This window comes from Sphaeramia orbicularis, chromosome 16 (genome assembly GCF_902148855.1).
Source record: "Sphaeramia orbicularis chromosome 16, fSphaOr1.1, whole genome shotgun sequence".
Lineage (NCBI taxonomy): Eukaryota > Metazoa > Chordata > Actinopteri > Kurtiformes > Apogonidae > Sphaeramia > Sphaeramia orbicularis.
In genome coordinates this window covers 12,717,329-12,744,810 of record NC_043972.1, presented here as the reverse complement: position 1 = coordinate 12,744,810, position 27,482 = coordinate 12,717,329, and the positions used below count along the sequence as shown (strand labels likewise).

General features: G+C 43.3%; 2 protein-coding genes across 4 annotated transcripts; one reads left to right on the top strand and one right to left on the bottom strand.

Annotated features, from left to right (window-relative positions):
* The first annotated feature begins 372 nt into the window (after positions 1-372).
* On the top strand, positions 373-18,093 carry zhx2a (zinc fingers and homeoboxes 2a). Of its 3 annotated transcripts, XR_003937657.1 has the most exons (13): positions 373-504; positions 1,901-2,605; positions 3,283-3,495; positions 7,066-7,314; positions 7,425-7,640; positions 7,742-7,826; positions 8,147-8,344; positions 9,737-10,140; positions 10,537-10,789; positions 10,861-11,005; positions 14,478-14,591; positions 16,895-17,804; positions 17,919-18,093. XR_003937657.1 is itself a non-coding variant. In XM_030157334.1 (12 exons), the coding sequence occupies exons 1-11, from the start codon at positions 406-408 to the stop codon at positions 14,587-14,589; spliced, it is 2,676 nt and encodes an 891-aa protein (XP_030013194.1). In that variant the 5' UTR covers positions 373-405; the 3' UTR covers positions 14,590-14,591; positions 16,895-18,093. The 3 variants fall into 3 exon arrangements, 2 of the variants coding, with proteins under 2 accessions (XP_030013194.1, XP_030013193.1); XM_030157334.1 differs by having other exon boundaries at positions 10,864-11,005; positions 16,895-18,093; XM_030157333.1 differs by having other exon boundaries at positions 16,895-18,093.
* A 1,219-nt stretch (positions 18,094-19,312) lies between these two features.
* derl1 (derlin 1) lies at positions 19,313-25,920 on the bottom strand. Its single transcript, XM_030157348.1, has 8 exons — positions 25,580-25,920; positions 24,259-24,370; positions 23,460-23,524; positions 23,091-23,117; positions 21,853-21,948; positions 21,596-21,648; positions 21,401-21,511; positions 19,313-20,118 (listed from the first exon to the last, which is right to left on the bottom strand). The coding sequence occupies exons 1-8, from the start codon at positions 25,730-25,732 to the stop codon at positions 19,974-19,976; spliced, it is 762 nt and encodes a 253-aa protein (XP_030013208.1). The 5' UTR covers positions 25,733-25,920; the 3' UTR covers positions 19,313-19,973.
* Between the last annotated feature and the right edge of the window lie 1,562 nt (positions 25,921-27,482).

Sequence of the window (27,482 nt, the reverse complement as noted above, 5' to 3'; positions counted from 1 at the left end):
TGCCACCGAGGCTTCACTGTAATATTTTTAATGACTGCTGTTTTCCTCTGGTTCCATCCAGGTTGTATCCGGTCATGCAGGTCCAAGAGCTCCGCCCCCTCTGGAGCTGACGTCGTCAGCAGACCCAGCGTTCTCCACAGCAGCACCCCCACCCCCTCTGGCCCCTCCCCAAGACACAAATCCTGTTGCCCACGCGTCCCAGACGCCGACCTGTTCTTTCAGCTCTAACAGACATTCGAGGCCTGAATCTGGTCCTGGTGGAACCACCTTAGACCGCCCGTCCCTCCACCAGTCAGAGACGGCGGCAGTGCATCCTGGACGCCTTAGCCTCAGCGTCATCACCGCCATCCCTGGCCGACTGCGAGCACCGAGCCCACTGGGACCGACCCAGGATCCGCCACCATTATGTCCAGTCGACGGAAGGCGTCCACGCCATGTATGATCCGACCGGAGCAGACGGCGGTGGAGCCGGATGACGAGGCAGAGGAGTCACATGACCTGCAGGTACATACGTCTGAACCGCAGTTAAACAAATACAGCTGTATTTACACCAAAGCACCAGCAGGGGTCAGTGTCACAAACTAAAGGTTCCGTCGGAGAGTTGGGTCTAAAGACATCGTGGAGTTTGGACACGTGAAAAACCAACAGCAGGTTCTAGACGTCATGGCTGAAGCGACTGAAGGTCCAATTCAGCCTGAGGGTTTAAGAGGATTTGGTCTAAAATACTGCAAGTGTCTCAGGTTCTAGACTTAGACCCAGGTCCGTCCGCTGATGTCACACTTGGTTCCCTTAAAAGTTCTTGGATCCTTGGGAAGGCTGGAAACTTACCTTCATGTTTAGGAGATAAATGTGATACAAGGGAGTGTCAAAAAGGACAGTTGGAAAAAACAGTTGAGGTTCAGATGTTTGTTGTGATCTCATTGGCCTCGGGTGACTGTGAAGGCGTTGGCTTCATCTTTGTTGGCAATTTCTTCAAACATGTTCTGTGACTAAAATACAAGTTGGATTAATTTGTAATTGTATGTGTTTCTTCTTTGGGACAATGTCTGCAAAGTTTGTTCACAGTTTGGAGAAATTTAGATTTTTGAATTTTGGACAAATTTTTGAAATATTCTAACTGTTCCTTTCCTTCTACTGGTCCATATGTATATGGTTTAGAATATGTAAATGGTTCCAGATATCAGTCTAGTTCCTAGTGATCACTGATAGAAGTCATATATGGACTGTGATTGGAAGAGTTGAGTTCTCCTCCAGTGAAAGTCCCGCCCACTTCCATAGTTAGATTGATCTGCATCCAGACCACAGGACTGAAAGATAGAACAGAACCAGGACTGGAATACAGGCTCCGTTCAGATGCAGGTAAATGTGGCCCAAATCTGATTTTTGTGACCTTTACATCATTGAAATGCGACACACGTCCCAGTTGTTCATCCCAGGGAGAGGAGCTGAGAAAAACCATATTTCCTTCTGTAAACATAGTGTGTGTCTGCGTGGTCTCGTATTCCATCAGGACCTCTTTAGTGCCTGTGGGTCACTTCAGGGTCACATTTAGTTCAGACTCAAAACTGTTCATAAGTCGCATTTAATGTGGAATATGAACCAACACACACAAAAAAATCAGATTTGACCCAAAAATCCAAACTGTGCATTAGACCTGCTGTGAACGGAGTCGAACATAGAGACAGAACCAGAACCCTCACACATTCAACTGGATAGAACGTGATGGTGCCGGACAGGGACCCTGGTTCTGTTGATACCAGCCTTTAAATCCATGTGTGTAAAACGGGACCATGTGATTTAAACCATGTCATGTTCTTTCTCCATGAATGTTTTGAAACCATTTGATTTCGAATTGTTTGGATTGTGTAAGAACTTAAACCAAATGTCCTTCTCATGTCAGACAACGACGGAGAACCACGCTGAAGAAGGACCGATGGAGACCGACCTGTCTTCGGAGGCTGACCAGTCCATGGACCTGGACCTGGTGGACAAAGCCTCGGACCCACCTCCTGCTCCGGACAAAGCGGTGTCGGAGTCGACAGACGCGTCGAAGCCTCCACGCCGACAGCAGGGTGGTTACGAGTGCAAGTACTGCCCATTCTCCACCCAGAACCTGAACACCTTCAAGGAACACGTGGACGCCAACCACCCCAACGTCATCCTGAACCCGCTGTACCTGTGCGCCGTCTGCAACTTCAACACCAAGAAGTTTGACACTTTGACGGAACACAATGAGCGCTGCCACCCGGGGGAGAGCAACTTCAAGTTCAAACGCATAAAAATGAACAATCAGACCATCTTAGAGCAGACCATCGAGGGCTGCAGCAGCAGCGCCGTCATTTACAACAGCTCCAACAAAGGGGAGGAGCTAGGCGCGCCGCCACTCACCAAACCCGCTGCGGTGAAGATCGCAAAACCAAAAATCCTGTCGTCAGACTCTAAACGGACAGAGGGTCACGGGGGGAAGCTGCCGCCTGAACTCAAGAAGCCGATCACGGCGGTGAACGTCAACGGGACAGTGATCATCCCCGAGTCGACACTGCTCAAAGCAGATAGCCTTTCTCACATCATGCCTTCACTACAGCGGCCTCTCAACTACACACAGGTGGGTCACATGACATCCAAACACGTTCTTTAGAACACGGATGTTATTTACACATAGATCTGTGTATTTGTCCTTCACAGGAACAGTTTCCACACAGCATACAGCCCCGAGAACACACAGAACAACAGACACAAACACATGACACGACACAAACCGAAACACAGCAATTAGGCAACTGTACAAGAACCATATACAACTGTATAGAACTATATACTACTGTACTGAACCATATATAACTGTATACAGCTATATATAACTGTATATAACTGTATATAACCATATAGAACTTTAGACAACTGTATAGAACTATATACAACCACGTCCAGCCATATACCCTCCACCACACACACATCCATCGAGCACATTAGAATGTCTGTAATGATTTATTTAGTTCATTATCACATTTGAAATGAAACTTTTGCTAAATTGAACCTTTCTCCAGTTTATTTGACCTTTAGGTGACCAGAAGGAAGGAGGAGTTTGATGGATGCACGTCAAACTGAACTACAACTGTTAAAAACTACACCTGCTGTTAGGGTTACTAGTAGAACTACCAATAACTAGTACAAATACCCATAACTGTTAATACCATCTCTCCAAATACTAGTATTACCACTGCATATACTACTACTACAGCTGTCACTATCAGTAATAGAACCCATGACTGTGTTTTCCAGGTGCCGAAGATCGCAGTGCCCCTGAACACAACCAAATACAACCCGTCCCTGGACGACAACCTGACGCTCATCTCCTCCTTCAACAAGTTCCCATATCCGACCCAGGCCGAGCTGTCATGGCTGACGGCCGCCTCCAAACACCCAGAGGAGCAGATCAAAGTGTGGTTCACCACGCAGAGGCTCAAACAGGGCATCAGCTGGTCACCCGAGGAGGTGGGCCTACACTCCAACCACATATATAATACATATATACATATATATGTGTGTTTGTTCCATCCATAGTTGCATTAATTTTTTATATTGATGATGATGATCTGCTGCATCAAGCCTTCATCAGATCCCAAATTACAGTCTGGACTTTATGATGCTTAAATAAACAGTCTGGACAGAAAAAAGTAACTGCCTGGATTTAACTAAGGGAATGCACCTGTTTACACACTTATGTACACCTGTTTACACACTTATGTTCACCTGTTTACACACTTATCTTCACCTGTTTACGCACCTGTTTACACTTATATACACCTGTTTACACACTTATGTTCACCTGTTTACACACTTATCTTCACCTGTTTACGCACCTGTTTACACTTATATACACCTGTTTACACACTTATGTTCACCTGTTTACACACTTATGTTCACCTGTTTACGCACCTGTTTACACTTATATACACCTGTTTACACACTTATGTTCACCTGTTTACACACTTATGTTCACCTGTTTATGCACCTGTTTACACTTATATTCACCTGTTTACACACTTATGTTCACCTGTTTACACACTTATGTACACTGGTTTACACCTGTTTTCACACTTATGTACACCTGTGTACACACCTGTTTACACATTTATGTACACCTGTGTACACACCTGTTTACACATTTATGTACACCTTTTTACACCTGTTTACACACTTGTGTACACCTGTTTACACCTGTTTATGCCTGTTTACATACTTTTGTACAGCTGTTTACACCTGTGTATACCTGTTTACACACTTATGTACACCTGTTTACACCTGTTTACACACTTATGTACACCTGTTTACACCTGTGTACACCTGTTTACACACTTATGTACACCTGTTGACACCTGTTTACACACTTATGTACACCTGTGTACACCGGTTTACACCTGTTTACACACTTCTGTACACCTGTTTATGCCTGTTTACACACTTGTGTACACCTGTTTATGCCTGTTTACACACTTATGTACACCTATTTACACACTTATGTACACCTGTTTACACCTGTGTACACCTGTTTACGCCTGTTTACACACTTATGTACACCTGTTTACACACTTATGGGTCATTCCATGTCAAATCACCCAAAAAAAATGACATTTTAAACCCCACCTCCTCCAAATTCAATGAAAATTGGTTTATAGGTAAATCCTAGCCAGAAAAGCCAAATTTTCAAATTTTAGCAAAATCGGACCAACGGTTTTTGAGATATCGCCATTTCTTTTTTTCACTTTTTTGCGAAAAACGGCATGGCCGCCAAATTTCAAAGTGCTGTATCTCAGCAACCAGTGGTCCGATTTTCAAAAATAAAATATATTTGTGAAGGGGAGATCATAAGGAATCTAAGTACATCATTACTTTTATCTTTTAAGTGATATATCTCATCATGACCTTTTGACCTATATTTTGACCTTGAAATTGACAATTTGGGACAAATGACCCCGCGACAACTTTTCCTGAAAATTGTAGCCCAACATGTTGCCTACAACATATAAAGAAATTGGAGAGGTAATATTTTTCATTTTGAAGCAATATCAATTAGAATGAGACATACTTGCCACTAAAATGATCATCCCTGTATTCTGTGTACAGAAACCATGTATTATCCATGTACATCACATATTCACAAAGTCAAGAGAAGATATATGCCAATTATCAGTCTTAATATGGAAAATCCAGTGTCTTTAGTCTTTTTATGTAATGACATGTCTATTCAGTGTCAAGAATCCATTTGTTGCATTCACTTGAAATCCTGAAAAGGTCATCTGAAGAGAGGCAATAGTTTCTAGTAGAGGAGGAGGTTAGGTACGGAGCAGTTATCACACATAGAATATCCGACTCCGGAATCCAACATTGGTCATCCCTTGATGGCCAATGGAAGGTTTTAGCAGGTCCAGATGGATGCATAAATTTGATGTGGTAGTCACCGAATTCCTCAGAAATTTCGTCAACTAGTCCGATCCACGGATGTTCATCATACATACAGCAGACGAAATTCTGCTGTTTTATTTCCAAGGGAATTTGCATGACCCTGGGTGTACATATTTCATTGTTGGCGTCTTGGATTTGTACCAAATCTGGAGGACTGTCCTGCTCAGAGAGTTTAAAGGCTTTAATCTGAGTGAGGGAGACAGGTACAAAACGATGATACTGCAGAGTGCCTTTGATAGTCCTTGCTAACTGGAATCGAGGTTTGAGGTTTTCTTCGTTGGTGGCGACTTCATCTTGTGTGACATGAAAGAAGGAGATTCCAGGGATATTCTTGACACAGTATTCAAACATTGCTTTAGAATCCAGAATATAACCTTCAGTAACACACTGCAGACTGGCCTTTGTGACCAATCGTTTTATTTTTATTTATATTTATTTTATTTATTTTTCATTCTTGTGTATGATGTAATTTAGGGCAGACTTGAGGTCTGCAGTTAACAGACATCAAAGGCTGAGGGAAATTTAGTGGCAGACATATGGTCTGCAGTTTAAGTGGGTTAGGTCATGTGACCCCTGACTTGTATTCTAGATATTTTTGAATAAAGTTTCAGTTGAGAATAGCATGCACTACTGCAAGCAAGTGGTTTTGAGTTGTCTTGTTAGTAGTGTAGAGACAGAGAACATGTTAACCATGTGGTAAGCATATAATGTGTGAAATGTGTTGAATTGTGTGTACGGATGTACATAGAATGTACAGGAGAAGGACTTTTAGCTGTGGTAATGCACATTTCAAACTGATGCTGCTTCAAAATGAAAAATATTACCTCTCCAGTTTCTTCATATGTTGTAGGCAACATGTTGGGCTACAATTTTCAGGAAAAGTTGTCACGGGGTCATTTGTCCCAAATTGTCAATTTCAAGGTCAAAATATAGGTCAAAAGGTCATGATGAGATATATCACTTAAAAGATAAAACTAATGATGTACTTAGATTCCTTATGATCTCCCCTTCACAAATATACTTTATTTTTGAAAATCGGACCACTGGTTGCCGAGATGCAGCATTTCAAAATTTGGCGGCCACGCCGTTTTTCGCGAAAAAGTGAAAAAAAGAAATGGCGATATCTCAAAAACCGTTGGTCCAATTTTGCTAAAATTTGAAAATTTGGCTTTTCTGGCTAGGATTTACCTATAAACCAATTTTCATTGAATTTGGAGGAGGTGGGGTTAAACTCATTGGGTGATCTGACATGGAATGACCCTTATGTACACCTGTTGACACCTGTGTGCACCTGTTTACACACTTATGTACACCTGTTTATGCCTGTGTCTGATCTCAGTTAAAGTCAGTACTAAACTGAGGTAAATAAAACCTCAGAGCAGATTCATCTGTAAAGGTTCAGAAAGTGCAATAAAACTTTATTGGTCATTTATTACGTAATTGTACAAAGATGATTCCATAAACTTAAAAAAATATCACAATATTGTAATAAAAGTTTTCCAAATAAATAAACAGTGAAATGTTTCCACTGTTGTTACTGAATAAACTTCATAATTTATCTAGATCTTCTTTAAATCCTATTTTTTTTTACATTCACAGGTGGAAGAAGCCCGGAAGAAAATGTTCAATGGAACCATCTCATCTGTGCCTCAAACGTTCACTGTGGTAACGCCTCAGTCCAACCCCTCAGGGGTGTCGGCGTCGGCATCCAAAGCGCTGCCGGCGTCAGCGTCCGTCCTGCAGCCACTGCCCTGTCAGCTGCTGGGACAGACCAGCCTGGTGCTGACGCCGGTGGCCAACGGGTCCACGGTCACCTGCGCCCCGCTGGCGCTCACTGTGGCCAATCAGGTAAGGCTCCACCATAACAGACACGGGACCACCGCTGTTCTGACCATGGAAGAAAACAAACATAGTAAAACCTGCGTAAAGGGGTGGAGCTTATATGACTGTCTTTACAGGTGGCTCAGTCTCTCAAACGGCCGCTGGCATCTCCCATTATCGCCACCGAGAGCAAAAGACCCTCCATCATCCAGGCTGTGTCGGCGCCGGTGGCCACGCCCAAACTTGCGTCAGCCAAAGTGTTGAGTTTCACCGTGGACCCCAATAAAACAGCGGAGCAGCTGATGGTGCTGAGGGCCAGCTACACACAATGTCCTTTTCCTGAGGAAGATGAGGTAAGAATATGTGAGTGGATGAACAGTGTCCACGTTTGAGTGTAAATGAGACGGAGGAGGAGCTTGAGTTCTGTGGAAGTTTGACCTTTGACCTTTGACAGATCTACAGGCTAATAGAGACCACTGGCCTGTCCAGAGGAGAGATCAAGAAGTGGTTCAGCGAACAGAGGCTGCTCAACCTGAAAGGTAAGTGTAGGACGCACACATGGACAGACGAGGACACGCATGGACAGACGATGACAGGTATGAACAGGTAAGGACAGACGAGGACACAGATGGACAGATAAGAACAGATGAGGACACGTATGGACAGACAGATACAGATATTGTGTTTTAATCTTAATTGTTTCTTATTGTTATTTGTTTGTTTTTCTCAAACACTGACTGAGGACTGAAGGACAGAATGAAACCACATCTGTCCACAGATGGCCAAATGGGATGTGAGCTTTGTGTTTCTGTCCTTGTATAAATGTCTGTCGTCTTTAACCCATCCTCCGTCTCTACAGGTGTCCCTCCTCCTCCGGTTCTAGTGAAGGCTGAGGTGATGGTGGCGGCAGCGGCGGCACCTAAGGAGGGTCCGGTGAAGAAGGCGGTGCCCTGTCAGTTCCCACTGTTGGAGAGGGTGAAGGGGAAGACGTCTGAGCAGCTCAAAGCTCTGGAAGAGAGTTTCCAGAGGAGCAGCTGTCCCACCGACGCCCAAAGAGGTAAAAACAACACCATCCATCCCACATCTGGTAGAAACAAGGCCAGAGACAAACTCAGACCAGGAGATGTCAGGGGTGGAGCCAACGGGACCAGATCAGATGGGATTTATCGGGTTGGACCGGAGTGTTTGTCTTGTAGCTGTAGATGCTACAGAACCACTGGTGCTCAGAGGATAGCGACAGTGGGAATAATTCAGAGTTTTAGGAAATCCTGTTTCACGTCTGAGGGACGAAGGCGTTAAAGACGTTCGATGACTTTAACCCTTTTGGACGGTTGTGGCTTTGATGCCACATTTACGGAAACACCGTCATTCAAAATACTGTAACTCCTGAACCGTATGTGATTGGTCGAGAACACATTAGGGTAGAAGGGGAGAGGTGGAGGTGGGCGGAACTGAGAGCAGCAGAATGCAGGCGGTGAGAGAGAGATGGAAGATTTTTATGACTTTTATCAGCGTTTTGGTTTTAGCTGTGAATTCTGTAAATAATTATAGTGATAGTGATAGTGCTGTTTTGGAGTATTCTACTAGTGTGATTGGCTGAGTTTTTTTTTTTTTTTGAAAATCAAGTTTCATTGTTTTTCTCAGTTTTTGTGGTTTGTGTAGTTGATTGATAGTTGTATTGTATCTGTAAATCTTCTCTAAATGTCTGTATAATTGTATACATGTATAAATCTATAGTCAGATCTCTCCAGTTCATACACAGATGTGGTGTGTGTATTTGAATCAGATGATGGATGTTTTTGTCAGTGAAATGAGGGGCTCTGTCTACAACTAGACCCAAAGTGAACACAGACTATCAACAGGATCCAAATGACACCAAAGAACCAAAAAGAACAAGAAGAACATGGACACACAATGATCTAGAACAACTACAATGGATCAACACATGGGAAATACGGGAAAGAGTATTTGTATAAACTCAGGAAGTTTAGTTATGAGTATTTACAGTTTTACAGTTGTTTTCACCACAAATATGATATAGATTCTAGTTTTTATTTTTTTATTTTTTACTATAGCCCATTGTTTTAAACATTTATTACTATAATAATGATAATTGATGGACAGATGTTGAAAGTTCAGTTCTTCCTGAAAAAAGGTGCAAAAGAATTGGCAAAAGAATACATTTTGTACACTTGTAAAAACAACATATAAAACTCTTGTCCTGTTCTAATGGGAGTCCTTAAAGGGTTAAAGCGTCTTCTTCCACCACAGAACTATTTAGACCTGTTGACAGTCGGATTTATGGTCCAGAGGAGGCACCACCTTCGCCTCCATCACACCAACAGCACAAATGTCTTTAATGAACCTGTTTTAACGTCCACAGTCTGAACTCCCAGGTTTGTCCTTCTTGTTGGAGACGGTCCCTCTGACCCTCTGACCTCTGTTCCAGACCAGCTGGCCCAGGAGACCCGGCTGTCCCGGACCGAGGTGGACTGTTGGTTCTCGGAGCGCCGGGCGCTGAGGGACAACATGGAGAAGGCTCTGCTCAGTGTTGCCTCCAAGAGCTCGGAGGAGAGGGCGGAGCATCCCGGGGCCTTGCTCAACGGCTCCTCCCACCGCGACCAGGAAACCAAGCTGCCTGGCTCCTCACCCCACCCTCCTGCCCTCTCCTCATCTTCGTCCTCATCTCCTCCTGTCCTCGCTGTCTCCTCCCCTCGCCCACCGACCCTCTCCTCCTCTGCATCTCCTCCCATCCTCACCTCGTCATCCTCGTCTTCTCCCCATCCTCCCGTCCTCTCGGCATCAACTAGCCCCGCCCCCATCTCCAGCCGCTCCCTCGCTCTGCTCCGAGAGGTGAGAAACGTTCAGAGAAGGTTTGATGAGGGGACGTAAAAGAACCAGATGAATCATCCATGATTGAAGACGGGCTTGTACTGTTGTCTTTAATAGAACCTGATAAAACTGAAGGTTTCATTTGGAAAATGAACATTTTAAAGACACTTGAGATTGACACTAAAAGATGTGATGGACTGAGGTCTGAAAGTCACATGGATGAAATGAGACACAAGGTCCAGACGTTATGTAGTGAACGGAACCCTGGGTTTAAGGTTTATTTCCAGAAATAAACCCTAGTGTCCAGTTAAATGATGATGTAAACGTCCCATTCATTCATTTTCAAACGTTTGTCTCTGCCAGTAGGTTCCTGTGTTTAAATAAAGTGGACTGTTTTGTTCCGTCTGGTTCTGACAGATGTTCTGCCGGACCCAGTGGCCGTCTCCTGATGAGTACAGTCAGCTAGAGGTCCAGACCAGCCTGGGCCGGACTGACATCGTCCGCTGGTTCAAGGACCACCGCTCGGCCCTAAAGAACGGAGACACTTTGGACTGGATGGACGGTTTCCTCAACCAAAACATCCCTGAGCAGCAGAAGTCCAACCAGGACCAGAACAATCAGCGCTCTGAAAAGAACCCGAGTGTTCCCGCGGACGCCGGTGCTGTGCAAGGTACATGTCGACCCACTTCACAGGTCGTCTTCCTCTGAGGCTGTTCTGATGTTTCCCTGTTTTTGTTTCAGCAGAGGAGGCTGGTCAGAACACTACAAAGCCCAAACACTCAGTTCAGGACCCAGTCCCAGACCAGGACCAGTTGTCAGCCCACAGTGTAAGCGACCCGGACCGGGTCAGTCTGGACCAGCCCACTGAAAACACTGACAGAGGGAGGTGGGTGGAACAGGTCCTCTGTCTTCACCATGTACTGATGATGATGATTGTTTCACAGTGAAGATGTCCTTAGAATAAAAGTCCAGAAATGGATCAGGACAGATTCAAGTTTTTTAATTTCAGTTTTCACTAAATACTAAATCTGCAACACACAGAGAAATACTGAGGGAAGGTGAGTGGAGTCAGTTTAAGTGAAGGTCCACTGTTAAACTAGTCCTCTGTACCTTTTGAAATAGTCCTCTGTACCGTTAAACTAGTTCTCTGTACCGTTAAACTAGTCCTCTGTACCTTTAAACTAGTCCTCCGTACAGTTAAACTAGTCCTCTATACTGTTAAACTAGTCCTCTTTACTGTTAAACTAGTCCTCTATACCGTTAAACTAGTCCTCTGTACCTTTAGGGTGTATTCACACCTGCCTTGTTTGGTCCGTTTAAAACGGATCAGAGTTCGTTTGCTCCCTTGGTTTGGACCTTTTGGGCTGGTGTGAATAAAAACCACCGAACTCTGTTCCGGACCAAACAAGCGAACCGAGACCCAGTTGAAGAGGTGGTCTCGGTGCGGTTCCATACGAACCCTGGTGCGGTTCGTCTGAGGTGTGAAAGCAGACCGGACCCGATCCGACACAGTTGGGTTTTTTGTACCTAACGAGCTCCCGTCGTGCGTCGAGCATTATGGACAACAGAGTTTTACCAGAGAAGCGCTCAGACTGAGGATAGGCTACGGAGCTGAAAATGAGCCCTGGTCAAATTTGGAGCTCAAAGTGACACGCTGCCTCTGGGCAGATGTGCATATAACACAGCTGCTAGAAAGGACATATAAAAACTCCGACGTTTTCAGCTTGTTCAGCGAGAGAATGATTAGGATGACGGTTAGATTTGTCTGTTGTGCTTGAAATAATAAATGACTTCATCACCCCCAGCAAACTTTACCTGCGTTAAGGAATTCTGTACCTGGCTAAACTGAACGGTGATATAGGATAGATACACATAGGTAAGCAGTACGGAGCACTAATGCTTTTGGAGAACAGTCTTTTCATATACTAGCAGAATTCACACTTCAGACCTGTTCTGTCTGGTGTGAATCAGACCAGCAGTCACAACATGATGTGCACACATGAGCGCTGTCCTCCATAGCTGTCTTGCCCTGTGTCTTCGTCATTGAGAAATTAATTCTACAATATTGTAAACCTGACGTTGCATCAGACGCTCTTGCTGCTCAAACACTTGTGCAAACGTCTGCATCTGTAAAAACAGTTATGACGATAACAAAAACAGCACGCAAAATGTCCATGATTCTGTCCTTTCACTTTGGACTGAGCGCTTTAATGGACACTGCTCATTTCTGTCCAATGGTTGAACGACCTCAGCACACGTGGTTTTGTTTACAGATTTTGGTCCACTTACAAAAATGTACAGTGTGAATACGAACCGCACCAAATTAAAAAAAATAATAATAATTTGGTCCGGACCAAAGCAAGTGAACTATCGGACTTTCCTGGTGTGAATACACCCTTAAACTAGTCCTCCGTACTGTTAAACTAGTCCTCTGTACTGTTAAACTAGTCCTCCGTACCTTTAAACTAGTCCTGTACCGTTAAACTAGTCCTCTGTATCTTTAAACTACTCCTCTGTACCGTTAAACTAGTCCTCTGTACCTTTAAACTAGTCCTCCGTACCGTCAAACTAGTCCTCTGTTTCATTAAACTAATCCTCTGTACCTTTTAAACTTGCCCTCTGTGCCGTCAAACTAGTCCTCTGTACCATTAAACTAGTCCTCTGTACCTTTAAACTAGTCCTTCGTACCTTTAAACTAGTCCTCTGTACCATCAAACTAGTCCTCCGTACCGTTAAAGTAGTCCTCCGTACCTTTAAACTAGTCCTCCGTACCGTTAAACTAGTCCTCTGTACTGTTAAACTAGTCCTCCATACCTTTAAACTAGTCCTGTACCGATAAACTAGTCCTCTGTATCTTTAAACTACTCCTCTGTACCGTTAAACTAGTCCTCTGTACCGTCAACCTAGTCCTCTGTATCGTTGAACTAGTCCCCTGTATTGTTAAACTAGTCCTCTGTACCGTTAAACTAGTCCTCTGTACCTTTAAACTAGTCCTCTGTACTGTTAACCTAGTCCTCTGTTCCGTCAAACTAGTCCTCTGTTTCATTAAACTAGTCCTCTGTACCTTTTAAACTAGCCCTCTGTGCCGTCAAACTAGTCCTCTGTACCGTTAAACTAGTCCTCCATACCGTCAAACTAGTCCTCTGTTTCATTAAACTAATCCTCTGTACCTTTTAAACTTGCCCTCTGTGCCGTCAAACTAGTCCTCTGTACCTTTAAACTAGTCCTCTGTACCTTTAAACTAGTCCTTCGTACCTTTAAACTAGTCCTCTGTACCATCAAACTAGTCCTCCGTACTGTTAAAGTAGTCCTCCGTACCTTTAAACTAGTCCTCCGTATCGTTAAACTAGTCCTCTGTACTGTTAAACTAGTCCTCCGTACCTTTAAACTAGTCCTGTACCGATAAACTAGTCCTCTGTATCTTTAAACTACTCCTCTGTACCGTTAAACTAGTCCTCTGTACCGTCAACCTAGTCCCCTGTATCGTTAAACTAGTCCCCTGTATTGTTAAACTAGTCCCCTGTACCGTTAAACTAGTCCTCTGTACCTTTAAACTAGTCCTCTGTACTGTTAACCTAGTCCTCTGTTCCGTCAAACTAGTCCTCTGTTTCATTAAACTAGTCCTCTGTACCGTTAAACTAGTCCTCCGTACCTTTTAAACTAGTCCTTCGTACCTTAAAACTAATCCTCCGTACCTTTAAACTAGTCCTCTGTACCATTAAACTAGTCCTCTGTACCATCAAACTAGTCCTCTGTACCGTTAAACTACTCCTCCGTACCTTTAAACTAGTCCTTCGTACCTTAAAACTAGTCCTCCGTACCTTTAAACTAGTCCTCTGTACCATCAAACTAGTCCTCTGTACCGTTAAACTAGTCATCCGTACCTTTAAACTAGTCCTCCGTACCTTTAAACTAGTCCTCTGCACCATCAAACTAGTCCTCTGTACCGTTAAACTAGTCCTCTGTACTATTAAACTAGTCCTCCGTACCTTTAAACTAGTCCTGTACCATTAAACTAGTCCTCTGTACCGTCAACCTAGTCCTCTGTATCGTTAAACTAGTCCCCTGTATTGTTAAACTAGTCCTCTGTACCGTTAAACTAGTCCTCTGTACCTTTAAACTAGTCCTCTGTACGGTTAACCTAGTCCTCGGTTCCGTCAAACTAGTCCTGTTTCATTAAACTAATCCTCTGTACCTTTTAAACTAGCCGTCTGTGCCGTCAAACTAGTCCCCGGTACCGTTAAACTAGTCCTCAGTACCTTTAAACTAGTCCTCCATACCTTTAAACTAGTCCTCCGTACCTTTAAACTAGTCCTCTGTACCGTTAACTAGTCTGAGTTCCGACTGTTGTTTCGCAGGTGGGTGAAGGTGACGGTGGCGGTGGGGGAGGAGCCTGATGGAGAGAACCAGCGGCTGGCAGCAGACGCTGAGGTCCTGACCTTGGATCAGCCGGAGAGGGTCACCGGCTGAAGGTACGCTCATCAAACACACCTACATCTGCATCTTTACACACATTTAAAGGCGCTCAAACACACTCAGTCTGGAGTTTTGGAGCCGAGGTGCCGGTTCTGAATCTCATCATGTTCGGACCGATGCCAACCTCCACTGAGCCCGAAGGAGAAGGACCGGAGAAAATGGCAAATGTGAACGGCTCCTCTAGTGCATGTGACAGCGCCCAGACAAAGGCCCATCAGATGGTGAAGTGTTGGTTGAAGACGCCGCAGCTGCAGCCGCATCCACAGGAAGAGGCTGGTGTGTAATTAACAGCCGCCGGTCCTTCAGAACTGCACCGGCACCATGACACTTGGACACATGGTCATTAGAGTCGACGGATGTTAAGCTGAACACATGAACTGCAGCCGTGTTCCGGTTCCATCTGGTTTCAGCTGCATCGGTTTAGACCTCCAGTCCAACAAATACAACAGAAAAAATAGGACCAATGGCCCTGTAGCTTACCGGCCAAATTCAAAGCTTTGGGAAATGTATCCAGATGCCATTTATTATCACCCAATTATGTGTATTTATTATATTACAGAAATAGCCCATGTTTTGGTCATATTCCAATCAGATCTGTAAAAAATTCAAATTCCAACTTGATATCATTGATACTTACTGATTTATTGTATCAATCCACTTCCTATCTCTAATAATGGGAAAATTTTTCAAAGTCGCACCAAATCCAGAATCAGATCCAGATCGAAATAATTTCAATACATTGTGTTGACATCATCACAAAGAAGCTGTATACCAAGTTTGAAGTCAATCAGAACTGTAGTTTTGGAGAAAAAGATGATTGAAATTTTGTCCCCATAAGAGCCCATGTTAAATTTTCTGTAAGTTCCTGGATCCAGAAGAAGATCCTGATCAGCATGTGGACATTGTTCTGGTCATCTCCCCATCAGGGCTGGACTCTAGAAATTTTAACTTGATATCATTTATATTTACTGAGTTATTGCATCGATCCACTTCCTATCTCTTATAATAGGGACATTTTTCAAAGTCACACCAAATCCAGAATCAGATCCGGACCCAAGTAATTTCACTAACTTTTGTTGACATCATCATAAAGAAGCTGTATACCAATTTTGAAGTCAATTGGAATTGTAGTTTGGGAGAAGACGATTGAAATTTTTGTAACTGACGACAGATGCCGACGGACGCCGCATGACGACAATAGCTTACGGCCTGTCAGCCAGTACGCTAAAAACCTGCATCTGTTTAAAGTCTGAGACAAAGACACGGAGTCGAAGAGAAGAGTCCAAACAGAAAAAGAACTCTGCATCCAGAACCCTGAAGGTTCTGACTACGGATGCACAATAACTATAATAACGGCACCGATAATCATCGGTCCGATACTGAAAAAAATTATATCATTCAGATAATTCAAGTTTTCACACACAAATACATACCATAAAAAATCTAAATTGTGTAGATTTTGTGTGTTTCACCAGTGGTCCTCTTATTTGGTTCAGATCGAATAATGACTTTTTTAGTTTGGGTCGGATCACGTTCTCATTACACTTTTTGCTAGTGGACCAAAGTACGCATGTGATGAACTGCGCTGGCATTGGACAGAAAAGTCGGGGGCGGGGTCTGTCAGAGAGGGTGGGTGTTGGTGAAAACAAACATGGAATGAAAAAAGAAAAACAAAATTCTGGATTTTGAGGAGAAATGAACTTTGACCCTCCAGATCCAGAGGAAGATTCAACGCTGAACGTCCAAACAGCTGATCGTAGCTTAATGACCAGAACAGTGACCAATCAGCACCAAAGTAGGTGTGGACATCTGTAGCAATGCCCACTTCCACCTCTATAAAAATCCCACCCCCAGTTTAATGGCTGTTGTCCTCGTTCAGCCTTGTCCTGTCCATAGGGACACATTCTAAAGACAAAACTGAACGGAGCTGAATGTGTGAAAACAGCGGTCGATCATCACCAAATTCTGTCTGTGACATAAATAGAACTGAAAACCCTTGGACTGTTGTCCATTTGAAGCAGACACAGGCTTTAGGTTCTGGACTATTGTCCATCTGAAGCAGACACAGGCTTTAGGTTCTGGACTATTGTCACAAAGCAAAGCGATCACAATACCTCCTGGTAACAGCTGGAACAATGGAACAGAAAACAGAATGGCAAACGTGATAGAACCAGAGGTCGTCTGAGGTTCTGGAAGAACTTAAAGGTTTGTGTCTGGTCCATGTGGTCCTGTTCTGGTCTGCATTCACCCTGTTCAGAACTGGACTCAGTTAAACCCCGTCTGTCTATTTTTGTTTCAGACTCAACCTGTCGTCTGCTGTGTCAGCGACCCAATGAGATGACTAGAAGGCTGTGATGTCATCACAAAGCACCGCTGGAGGGGGTGGAGCAGCGCCGTGTGCAAATGTGGACGGAGGCGTGCCAAAGCTGGACTTGATGCGTTCTTACTGTTACACTATATTTGTTTTTTAAAACACTCTTGTACATATTTTTCTGTATTTGTGAGTTTGTACAGTTTTACTGAGGGCCAGTTTTGTTACGTTTTTTAAAAAAAAGTCGGACGCTGCCCAAAAAACCTGGAGGTTCTTTGTGTTGGTTTATGATCAAAGTGTAAAATAGTCACTGAGGACAGTTTTATTTTCAGACGCTAACGTCGTCCTTTCATTCTGATGGAACTGGTGTTTATGGTCGTAGGTGTAGACGCAGCCTCACTGACTCACTGATCCAACCTCCACCTGCTTCACCTCCACCTGCCCCCCGGACCGGACCGGACCAGACCAGGAAACCCATGGTTCTGAGGAAGAACCAAACCCACGCTCTGTACATCTTGGTCCCAGTTCTGTATGTCCTGACCCAGAGTCCTGATTCTGTACGTCCTGACCCGGAGGCCTGGTCCTGGTTCTGTATGTCCTGACCCTATGGCCTGGTCCTGGCCTGGTTCCAGAGGTGTGAAATGGACCCAAACACTGCAGAAGGTTCCTGATCATGTGACCATGACCTTCTCGGGGGGGCAGAGCCTCGCTGCCTTTAATGCTCTGACCGACTGTTTTCAAACCAGCTGTTCTTCAGTTTTGGTCTAAAACACTTGAATATTCATGACTGAACATTCAGGTCTAGATGTTTGACCCATGATAAAAGAATCCCAGCTCTGACGTTCTGTGACCCGTGGACACACCTTAGGATCGGTTTCTTTTCCAGACTCTGAGGGGTGTGCGTTCCCTGTGCAGAGGAATGTTCCCTGTGCAGGCGTGCATGCCCTGTGCAGGTGCGCATTCCCTGTGCAAAAGAATGTTCCTTGTGCAGGTGTGCGTTCCCTGTGCAGAGGAGCGTTCCCTCTGCAGGCGTGTGTTCCCTGTGCAGGTGTAGAGGCTTTTCCGTCTGTTGGATGAATGAGTATCTGGGATACTGTACATTTGACTTGTATGGAAACCTGCTTGCATTTTCATTTTCTACTTTGAATCTGCTGCAACTCAATAAATACAACCAGCTGGTAAAAGGAGCGCTGTTGGACGGTTGGTTTAAGGTTCAGTTTGTACGATCTGATGGAATCTGATTTAATGTCTATGTCATACGTGGAGGTGGGTTCTCATTGGTGCAGAACAAGAACCACTGGGTTATCAGTGAGTTTGTTTACATCCACACTAATTATCTGATCATTATCTGATCTGTGGAGTTTTCTGATTATTATTGATCCTAAGTCTGTGTTTCATAAAACTGAGAATGGGATCCCTCAGGGCACCGTCTTAGGCCCTGTCATTTATCTATTCATTAATGTATTTTCAGATGTAGGTCTACAGATGGACCCTGGTGACACTGAGCCCGTTTACACTGATACTCTGATCAGTATCACATTATTACTGATTGTGTAAATGGTCTAATCTGATTATAATCAGTTACATTAACACACCTGGTGACTGAAGTGACTGTAAATGCACCAGATTTAGTTTTTATAATAATCTGATTACTGACAGTTATCAGATTATTCTGGTTGTGTAAATGGGTCCATTGTTTACTGTGTTTAGTCCAACGGTCTATTGGTATCTGTCATCGGTTCATAAACAGTTTTTCAAGAAACTTCTCCAAAACTGTCATGCAGAATCAATTGAAATTCATAGCAGAGGTTCTTTGGGGTTAGGTCGACCACGTTTGTTCAAAGAACTAAGAAATGTTGAGTTTTTAATGAGGTTTTGACGTTTTCCAAATCCCCATTGGTTTGTAATGGGACACATTTCAAAGTGCTATAACTTAAATGTAATTACTATTGGAAATCGAGTTAAATCTGTAATGTGCAGTTGAATCCATCAGTTTAGTGTCTGAGACTGAACCTAGAAAATAATATTAAAAACTAAGAACCTGGACTCTGACAGTTTGACAGTGATAATGGTCGTGGAGAAGCTGAAGGTCATGCTGTGTTCACACTGCAGGTGTAAATGTTCAGATGTGAGTTTTGTGTTTGTAATGTAAATGTGATGCCGTCAGATTCGTCTATGGTCCTGAAGTGACTCCGCCCCCGCCACCCCAGAATCTGTCACGTTTCAATGACGTAAAAGTCTGATGGAATATATCCTGACCGTTCAGAACGACGTACATCCACATATGAGCGTGTCCTGGGTCTGATCTGAGCAGACTGTCATAAAAACAATCTGATACGAGTCATGTCAGATTTAAGTGTGAATGCATCTTTGAAGACACTGAGACAAAGACACGGACACGGGACATCGTTTCAATAAACAACTGTTATATTTACAAAAGAACCAGAGCCCATCCTCTACAGGTTTGGATAAGGTCTGAGCGGGAGGCATTCTCAGACCTGGAGACGATGACAATGAGCGGACGGTGGACGCCACCGCCGCTCAACTGCACACGCCCAGAACATCAGTAATTACAACGCAATCAGATATGGCATCAGAGAGAAACAGGAAGAGGAGGGAGGAGGTGAACAGCATCTGCATCAACTGTCCAATGAAAGGGTTCAGAGGGGGAGGAGACAGAGGATGAGGAGACAGAGGAGGAGGTGAACAGCATCTGCATCGACTGTCCAATGGAAGGGTTCAGAGGAGGAGGAGGAGGAGTCAGGACGAGTGTGAGCTGTGAATCAAAACATCCAAATCTATTTATTGGTGTTCTTGTTCCATCCGTTTGCCGTGGACGTCCACAGTAGAAAGACGGGCTTCGTCTGGTGAACTGAGCCTCAGAGTCCCCATGTGCAGCACCGCCTCCCATGAAACACAGGCTCCACCCACTAAACACAGGCTCCTCCCATTTCCATCTTGGATCTACAGACAGGAAACAACGCCAGCATTTCACCCAGAAACAAACTGCACACACATCTGTTAGTGGGCGGGGCAGAGCAGGGAGGGGGGGGGGCTGAGCTGCTCCTCATTCACCCCCCAAGCGGAACCCCTGGCCCCAGTTGTGTCGACCCCCCCCTCCGCCTCCTGCCGCCTCCTGGGGGGCTGCTCTCCTGCTGGGAGGGGCTCCGAAGCCTGACACACCTCCCCTCCGGTTGGGGAAGTACCGGTACCTGGACAAAGGAGGGAGGGGAGAGAGATCAATCAATCAGAACTGTTTCACTAAACTGGAACAGCCAATCAGCTCTGGTTTATGTGAATATGGGTCCATGTTTACACAGATCTAGAAAACAATGGTTTCATCTGGTTTTTCCTTCGTCCAAAGTGTTGATTTACTCAAACTCTGGTTTTGTTTGTGCTTTTTTATATTATTTATTATTATTATTATTATTATTTATTTCACGATTATCTCTGGACCTGCTGCGGTGGTCCGGCCTCTTCCCTGCCCTCATCATCACCACTCACTTATCCTCAACCGCCTCCATGTGTATCCCCCTACTCCCCCCTTCTCCCCCTCTCCCCCAGTCCCTATCTCTATCGCTCTCTCTTTTTCCCCTTCTCTACCCTCTCTCTCTTTAACCCCAACTGGTCAAGGCAGACGGCCATCCTCCAGGAGTCTGGGTCTGCTCGAGGTTTCTGCCTGTTAAAGGGAAGTTTTTCCTCGCCACTGTCACCAGTCACAAGTGTTTGCTCCTGGAGGATTCTGTTGGGTTTCTGTAGAATTGACTTAGAGTCTGGTTTTGACCAACTCTATATATAAAATGTCAAGAGATAACTTTCTTGTGATCTGGCGCTATATAAATAAAATTTGATTGATTGAGTGATTTAATTGGTTTTCCCCTGTAAGTCGCTTTGGAAAAAAGCGTGTGCCAAATGCGTAAACATTTATTCAGGGTTCAACAGTTTTAGGATCTGAACATCACAGTATGAGAAACACTACATCACCATCATGTGACTTTTGTTTATTCTAACTCTAACCACATGATGGCGCTGTACGGTTAATTTCTGCTTGTTTATGTGAATGAAGTCGAGCTGGAAACGTGTTTGTTTAAATCCCAGATCAGTGGAACCATGGACTGAATACTGAGGTCAGTTCAATCGGTCAGTTCTCAGACCTGGACTAAAACTAGGATCAGACTCAGGTTGATGATGCGCTGATGTTCACTTTATATCACTGTTTAAAACACTGACCTCAGTCCTTTCTAACTCCATTGTATTTCTGGTGTGAACTCTTCACATTCAACTGTTACTTTTCTTTTCCTGGTCACAGAAGTCTGAGTTTGCTGTTCAACTGTTGAACATTCGACTCAAACGCTTTAATGAAACGCAGATTTATTTCACTGGTTCCTCCATAATAAACTACAGACACGTCCAAACCATGAAACTTCTCTAAAGGACGGTCAAAATATGTCTCTGTGACTTAACTCCGGTGTGAGCGTGCTCAGAAGGACTTACAGGATCTGTGGCGTGGACAGGAAGGAGCGTCCTCCGAGGTCCATGGGATACTTGACCATGAGGAAGAAGTACAGGTGTCCCACCAGGTTCCCGATCAGCTCATCGATGAAACTGCAGAGGAGAGCAGCAGGTTAAAGCACAACACAGCAACACAAGATACAAACTGGAGGTGGAGGAGGGAGTGGAGCTACTGACGAGCCTCCGATGATGAAGTTAAAGCCCAGGATGACCCACGGCAGGTAATGGGCCTGAAACAGAACCAGAGAGAAGAACTGTCACCAGAACCGCAAACACCCACATGTTTACAGAGTTTAGTATTAAAGATGTGGTTTATCAAACAGCTGATTCAACTGGACTGATCCTAGAGGGTAGAGGGGACTCCGACCCGGTCCAAGTGGACCGGGTCAGACTCATGTAAACCACATCAATCCTGGATCGACTGGATCTGGTACCTTGAACCGGGTCCCGAACCAGAAGGGAACGATGGTGTCTTTGTTGAACTGAGCCCAGACGTAGAGGACTGACATGATGAGAGGGATCATCAGCAGCTGGAAGGACAGCAGTGTTAGCAAACAAGTAAGTAAACAAATAAACACAAACAGACGTAGAGCACCGATATGATGAGAGGGATCAGCAGCAGCTGGAAGGACAGCAGCATTAGCAAACAAGTAAACAAACAGACGTAGAGCACTGACATGAGAGGGATCATCAGCAACTGGAGGGATGGCAGCGTTAGCAAACAAGTAGGGATGCACCAATATCAATACCAGTATCAGGTATCAAATCTGATACTCAGCGTGTGTACTTGTACTCTTAAAAGTACTCCGATACAACTGCACCGATACCACTTTACGTCAGCGTTGACGTTCCCAGTTCAGTGCAGCAGGTACGAGGAGGAGGAGTAATGTCAGCAGTGTGGAGATTTAATCAAATATACGACAGTGACAAAAGTATCGTTAAAGACACAGATGGATATGGATTGAGCGTTCTGTCCGTCCTCTGCATACATTCCATCTGTTTTCTGGGTGGTTGTGGATGCGTACTCAGACAGAGAATACCAGCGGGAACCGTGGAGGTAGAGGATCTGTTCAAAGAGCCACTGTGTGAGTTAGAGAAAAGCTACTGACACATTTAGGACCACTACCCTCAGCAATATCAACATTAATATCACATTAGTGTTAGCTCGGTCATCTACATGTTTATTATTGACTTTCTTCTTCTCATAAAACTTTACTCTTCTTCGTGGCATTTGTCCAGTATGGTTAATTCAGAGCGGCACCCCCTGGTGGATTAATTGACAAATGTTCATTCCAACACATTAAACATCAGTAGCAGCACTTTGTTCCAGTCAGACTAATGACAACGACAATAAAGCACATTTACAAAAGGAACTAAGAACTGGAATGGGATTATTAAGGACTTATATTGGTACTCAGTATTGGCAAGTACTCAAATGGAAGTACTTGTATTTGGTCTGGAAAAAAGTGGTATCGGTGCATCCCTACAAACAAAGAAGTAAACAATCAAACACAAACAAATAGACATCGAGCACCGACATGATGAGAGGGATCAGCAGCAGCTGGAAGGATGGCAGTGTTAGCAAACAAACAAACACATCAACAAACAAGCAAACAAACACATCAACACATAACCCCCCCCCAGGCCACCGTCATGCTGATGCCGTTCTCACCTGCATGTCCATGAGCAGTCCAGTGATCTACGACCAGAGTCAAGGACAGAATGCGGACACAACAGCAGATGAACCCCCACCCCCACAACCCCCTTCATCACCAGGGGAGGTGGTCCCCCCCCCCACCCCTCCACCCAGAGAACAGCATCTGACCTTCAAACTCAAACTCAGCTCATGTCCTGGCTTCACTTGCTGATGAAACTGAAACATTAGAAAATGAACCACATTCAGTCAGAAACAGCAGAGACCAGGGAGGAGCCACCGCAGCATGTGACCTACATACTGTCTCTGTGGGGGGGTGGGGGCACCCTGACATGCTGCATTAGTCCTTTCCTTATTCTGAGGCTGTGAATATCGGTCAGAGGATACAACGATGCAGATCCAGTTGAACGTGAGCATGAAGATGTAGTCGGCAGGTTTTCCATCGAACGCTCCTGGAAAAGAAAAGAGACCAAGAGGGACATTAGAGACAGAGGACGGAGATAGAGGACAGAGGACAATGACAGAAGACGAAGACACAGACAGAGGATGATGACAGAGGACAAGGATGGAAACAGACAGGACAGACAGACGTAACGAAGACAGAAATACAGACGTAACGAAGACAGAGGACAGACAGAAATACAGACGTAACGAAGACAGAGGACAGACAGACATACAGACGTAACGAAGACAGAGGACAGACAGAAATACAGACGTAATGAAAATAGAGGATGGACCCAATTCTGTGTCAGTTTCTGTCTTTAAAATCGATCATAAATGGACGTTCAGACAGCAGGTCTTAAAGTACAATTTGGACTTTTTAGTCACATATGGGTAAAAAAAATCTGATTTGTTCCACATGTGTCTCAGTCTGAGCACAGCCTTAGGACAGTTCAGCTCATCTGTATCACCACATGCACCACATCATATACATTTGAATTCAGTTTTTCTGTAAAAATGTCTTCAGATGACGTAAACAGGTTTAGTTTTCAGCTGCAGGTTGAACTTCAGCTCAACCTCTATGTGGCCAATACGTCGATATTTAAATGTTCAATTAAATTCATGTTGTGAAACTTCTCCGTGGCTCCAGCTATAACATGTCAGATCTACGTTCCGCTCCAGAACCCAGGATTGATGAGTCATCGCTGACGGAGGTTGTGTCCATACAGCGTTGGCTTTAACTCACCTGTCTCCAACCGGGTGGAGTAGTGGTACAGGAAGTACAGGTTGACCAGGAACAGGAAGCCAGTGTTGGGGTAGATTGGAAAGTACAGGGTGGAGGTCACCGGTCTCCACAGCTGAAACACACACACAAAGGATTTCATTACGTCAGGCTCCACAAAAACCCCTGAAACGCCCCAGATACTCAACAGTTATCTACAGCTCCATCATTATGCCACTAGTGTTAGACCAATGTTCATATCATGTATTGCAGTTTGAACATTTAAAAGAAACACAAGCCACCATCAGAACAATAATTAATGAAAAATATTAGAATCCTCAGAGTTAAGAAAAAAAAAAAACAGCTTCAAATTTAAATCATGTCAGCAGAGGTCAATTCAATGAGTGGTCCAACGTTTAACCTGAGTGTCTGCATCACTAACACTGGAGCTGAACACCAGGAACTTGTATCCATCATGTTTTCATGCAGTTGCAGTGGTTTGTTTTACAGCTCTATTCTGTTTTCACCCCCATTCTTAAACAAATCCTGCTCCAGACAAGGAAGGAAGGAAGGAAACCAACACAAATACAGATTAATTTTACTTAAAAGATCAAACCTTATATGAAATAGAAGAGAAATAAAAAATTAACTCCATTCACAACAGGGAACATGTAGAAAAAACAGACAACTGAATTTCTATAGAAGTTTTCAGTTTATTGACCAAGTGATACTGACATTTTGTAAACAGTTCAATAAAATCTAGTTCTAAAAAATGAGCCTATTTGTGAAATGATAGGTGAAACTTTAATTTATGACACAGACGTTCACTTTGGCTGGATCTGGACCATGAATAACTAAAGGATATTGAATTTGTTTTTAATGAACTGGACTCATATATTCGGTGGCTGCTTTCCCTGGTTCTATCAGTAACTCCTTGATTCTGTCCAGTAGGTAGAAGAGCACAGATAGGTCGTTAATCAGAGGAATTAAGAACAAAACCACTGGAATATCGTCTGTCACCGTCATTATTCATTATTATTGACGTAAACTCAGACTTTAACTACAGTCAAACTAAACCCTGACATGTGACCTGCAGTGTCTGGTTCTGATCCTACATTAGAACTTTGCTTCAGTTTCTAAATAAAGCAGCATGCTAATCTTTGCTTTTTGACAGCACCCGGAAATGCCAGCCTACGTCGCGGCCTCTGATTGGCTGTTCCGCAGCTAAGGCCTGCTAATGAGCCCTGTTAGCCACCTGCTAACTCAACGAACCGCATCCAAAGCACAACATTCACACTTTTTCAGACAAATCCAACAAAGATAACGACACCTGACTAACACTCACATGAAATCTGCTGAAGAATAGGTCTGGGGCGAGGGTGAGCTTCCTGGGGTTTATTAACCCTAGTTTCCCGATGAAGGGAACAATTATGGAGCCAGCGAACCAGGACCGGGTGATGGGGGGGATGCTTCGGAACCAGTCGCCGATGTCGGACATCTTTCCATAGGATTCCAGGACAGATATATCCGCCGACGACCCGCTCCTCTGTGGAAACTCACTAATATCCCGGAAGAGAGCAGTTCGTCGCTGCCTTTTGGTCAGAACTGTCCCGGTGCTAAGTTTACATGACGTGGCTAATCACGCAGAGCTCCGTTAGCTTTACATAAGAGGAGGCTAACGGCAACATGGACGCACATCCGGTCAGACCTCTTCAAAATAAAACACCACGTCCGTTATTACAATTATTATTAACACAATATTACTTATTTTATCATCGTTAACTGACGTCTTTACCTCACCCAGTCTTGTTTGCCATATTTAGCTTTAAATATTAGCAGCGAGGTTGTAAAAATACAGTGATAATGACACATAAATTCGAAGAAAAACTACAGCTAATTAATACTAGAATAATGTGGTCGGAACATGTACGCATCATTTTTTGTTGAGTAAATAAAGACCATACAGATGAAGACCTTCCTACTTCTAATTTATTTTGCCAAGCTGTGACCATTTCATCTGGAGAGCTGTCACACTCTTATTTTGATGTAAAACACTAAACCGGAAAAAATTCTGTACAGTTTTGTGCAGTACTTTCTTTCAGTACTTTCCGTGTAATTTGTACATTCACATACTCATCCAAACAGAAGCAGCCACCGGCAAAAGTAGGCGTGTCAGTCAAAAACACCGGAATTTTAGAAATAAAACATTTAAGTGCCTCGTCAAGATTGCCAGCGAGTTATGCTTTTGACCTAAAAAGTTAAAGAAACGAAATATCTTTTATATTTAATCAATTAACCCTTTCATGCACGAATTATGAGAACCTTAATCAAATTTTTTTCCTGAGTGTTTTTATTCCTCTTTAGGCATGAAAAAAACAATGCCATTGAAAATTTTCTTCTGAAAAATAAATAATTAAAAAAAATGAAAAAATAAAAAATAAAAAAATAAATAAATAAATAAATAAATAAATAAATAAATATATATATATATATATATATATATATATATATATATATATATATATATATATATATATACACATATATACATACATATATATATATATATATATATATATATATATATATATATATATATATATATATATACATATATACATATATATATATATATATATATATATATATATATATATATATACTACCACTACTACTACTACTACACTACCAGTCAAAAGTTTGGACTCAGCTTCGCATTTAAATGGCATCGGATGGACCGCAGATGGCCAACAAGTGCTCAGCATCACTGGGAACTCCTTCAAGACTTTTGAAAAATATTTCAGGTCACTACCTCATGAAGCACATCGAGAGAATGCCAAGAATGTGCAAAGCAGTAATAAAAGCAAAATGTAGCTATTTGAAGAATCTAAAATATCATACATGCTTTGAGCTATGTCACACTTTTTTTTTAACTACATAATTCCATTTGTGTTCATTCATAATTTTAAAGCCTTCAGTGAGAATCTACAATGTAAATAGTCTTGAAAATAAAGACAACCAGGTGAGTCCAAACTTTTGATTGGTAGTGTATATATATATATATATATATATATATATATATATATATATATATATATATATATATATATATATATATTAATTGCATACAAAAAATAATAATGAAAAAAAAAAATCTTATGAACTTCTTATTCTTATTAAATTTTAAATTAAATTCTTATTCTCTTCATGAAGTTGCAAAAATGTCCACTCAGCTGGACACCACACGT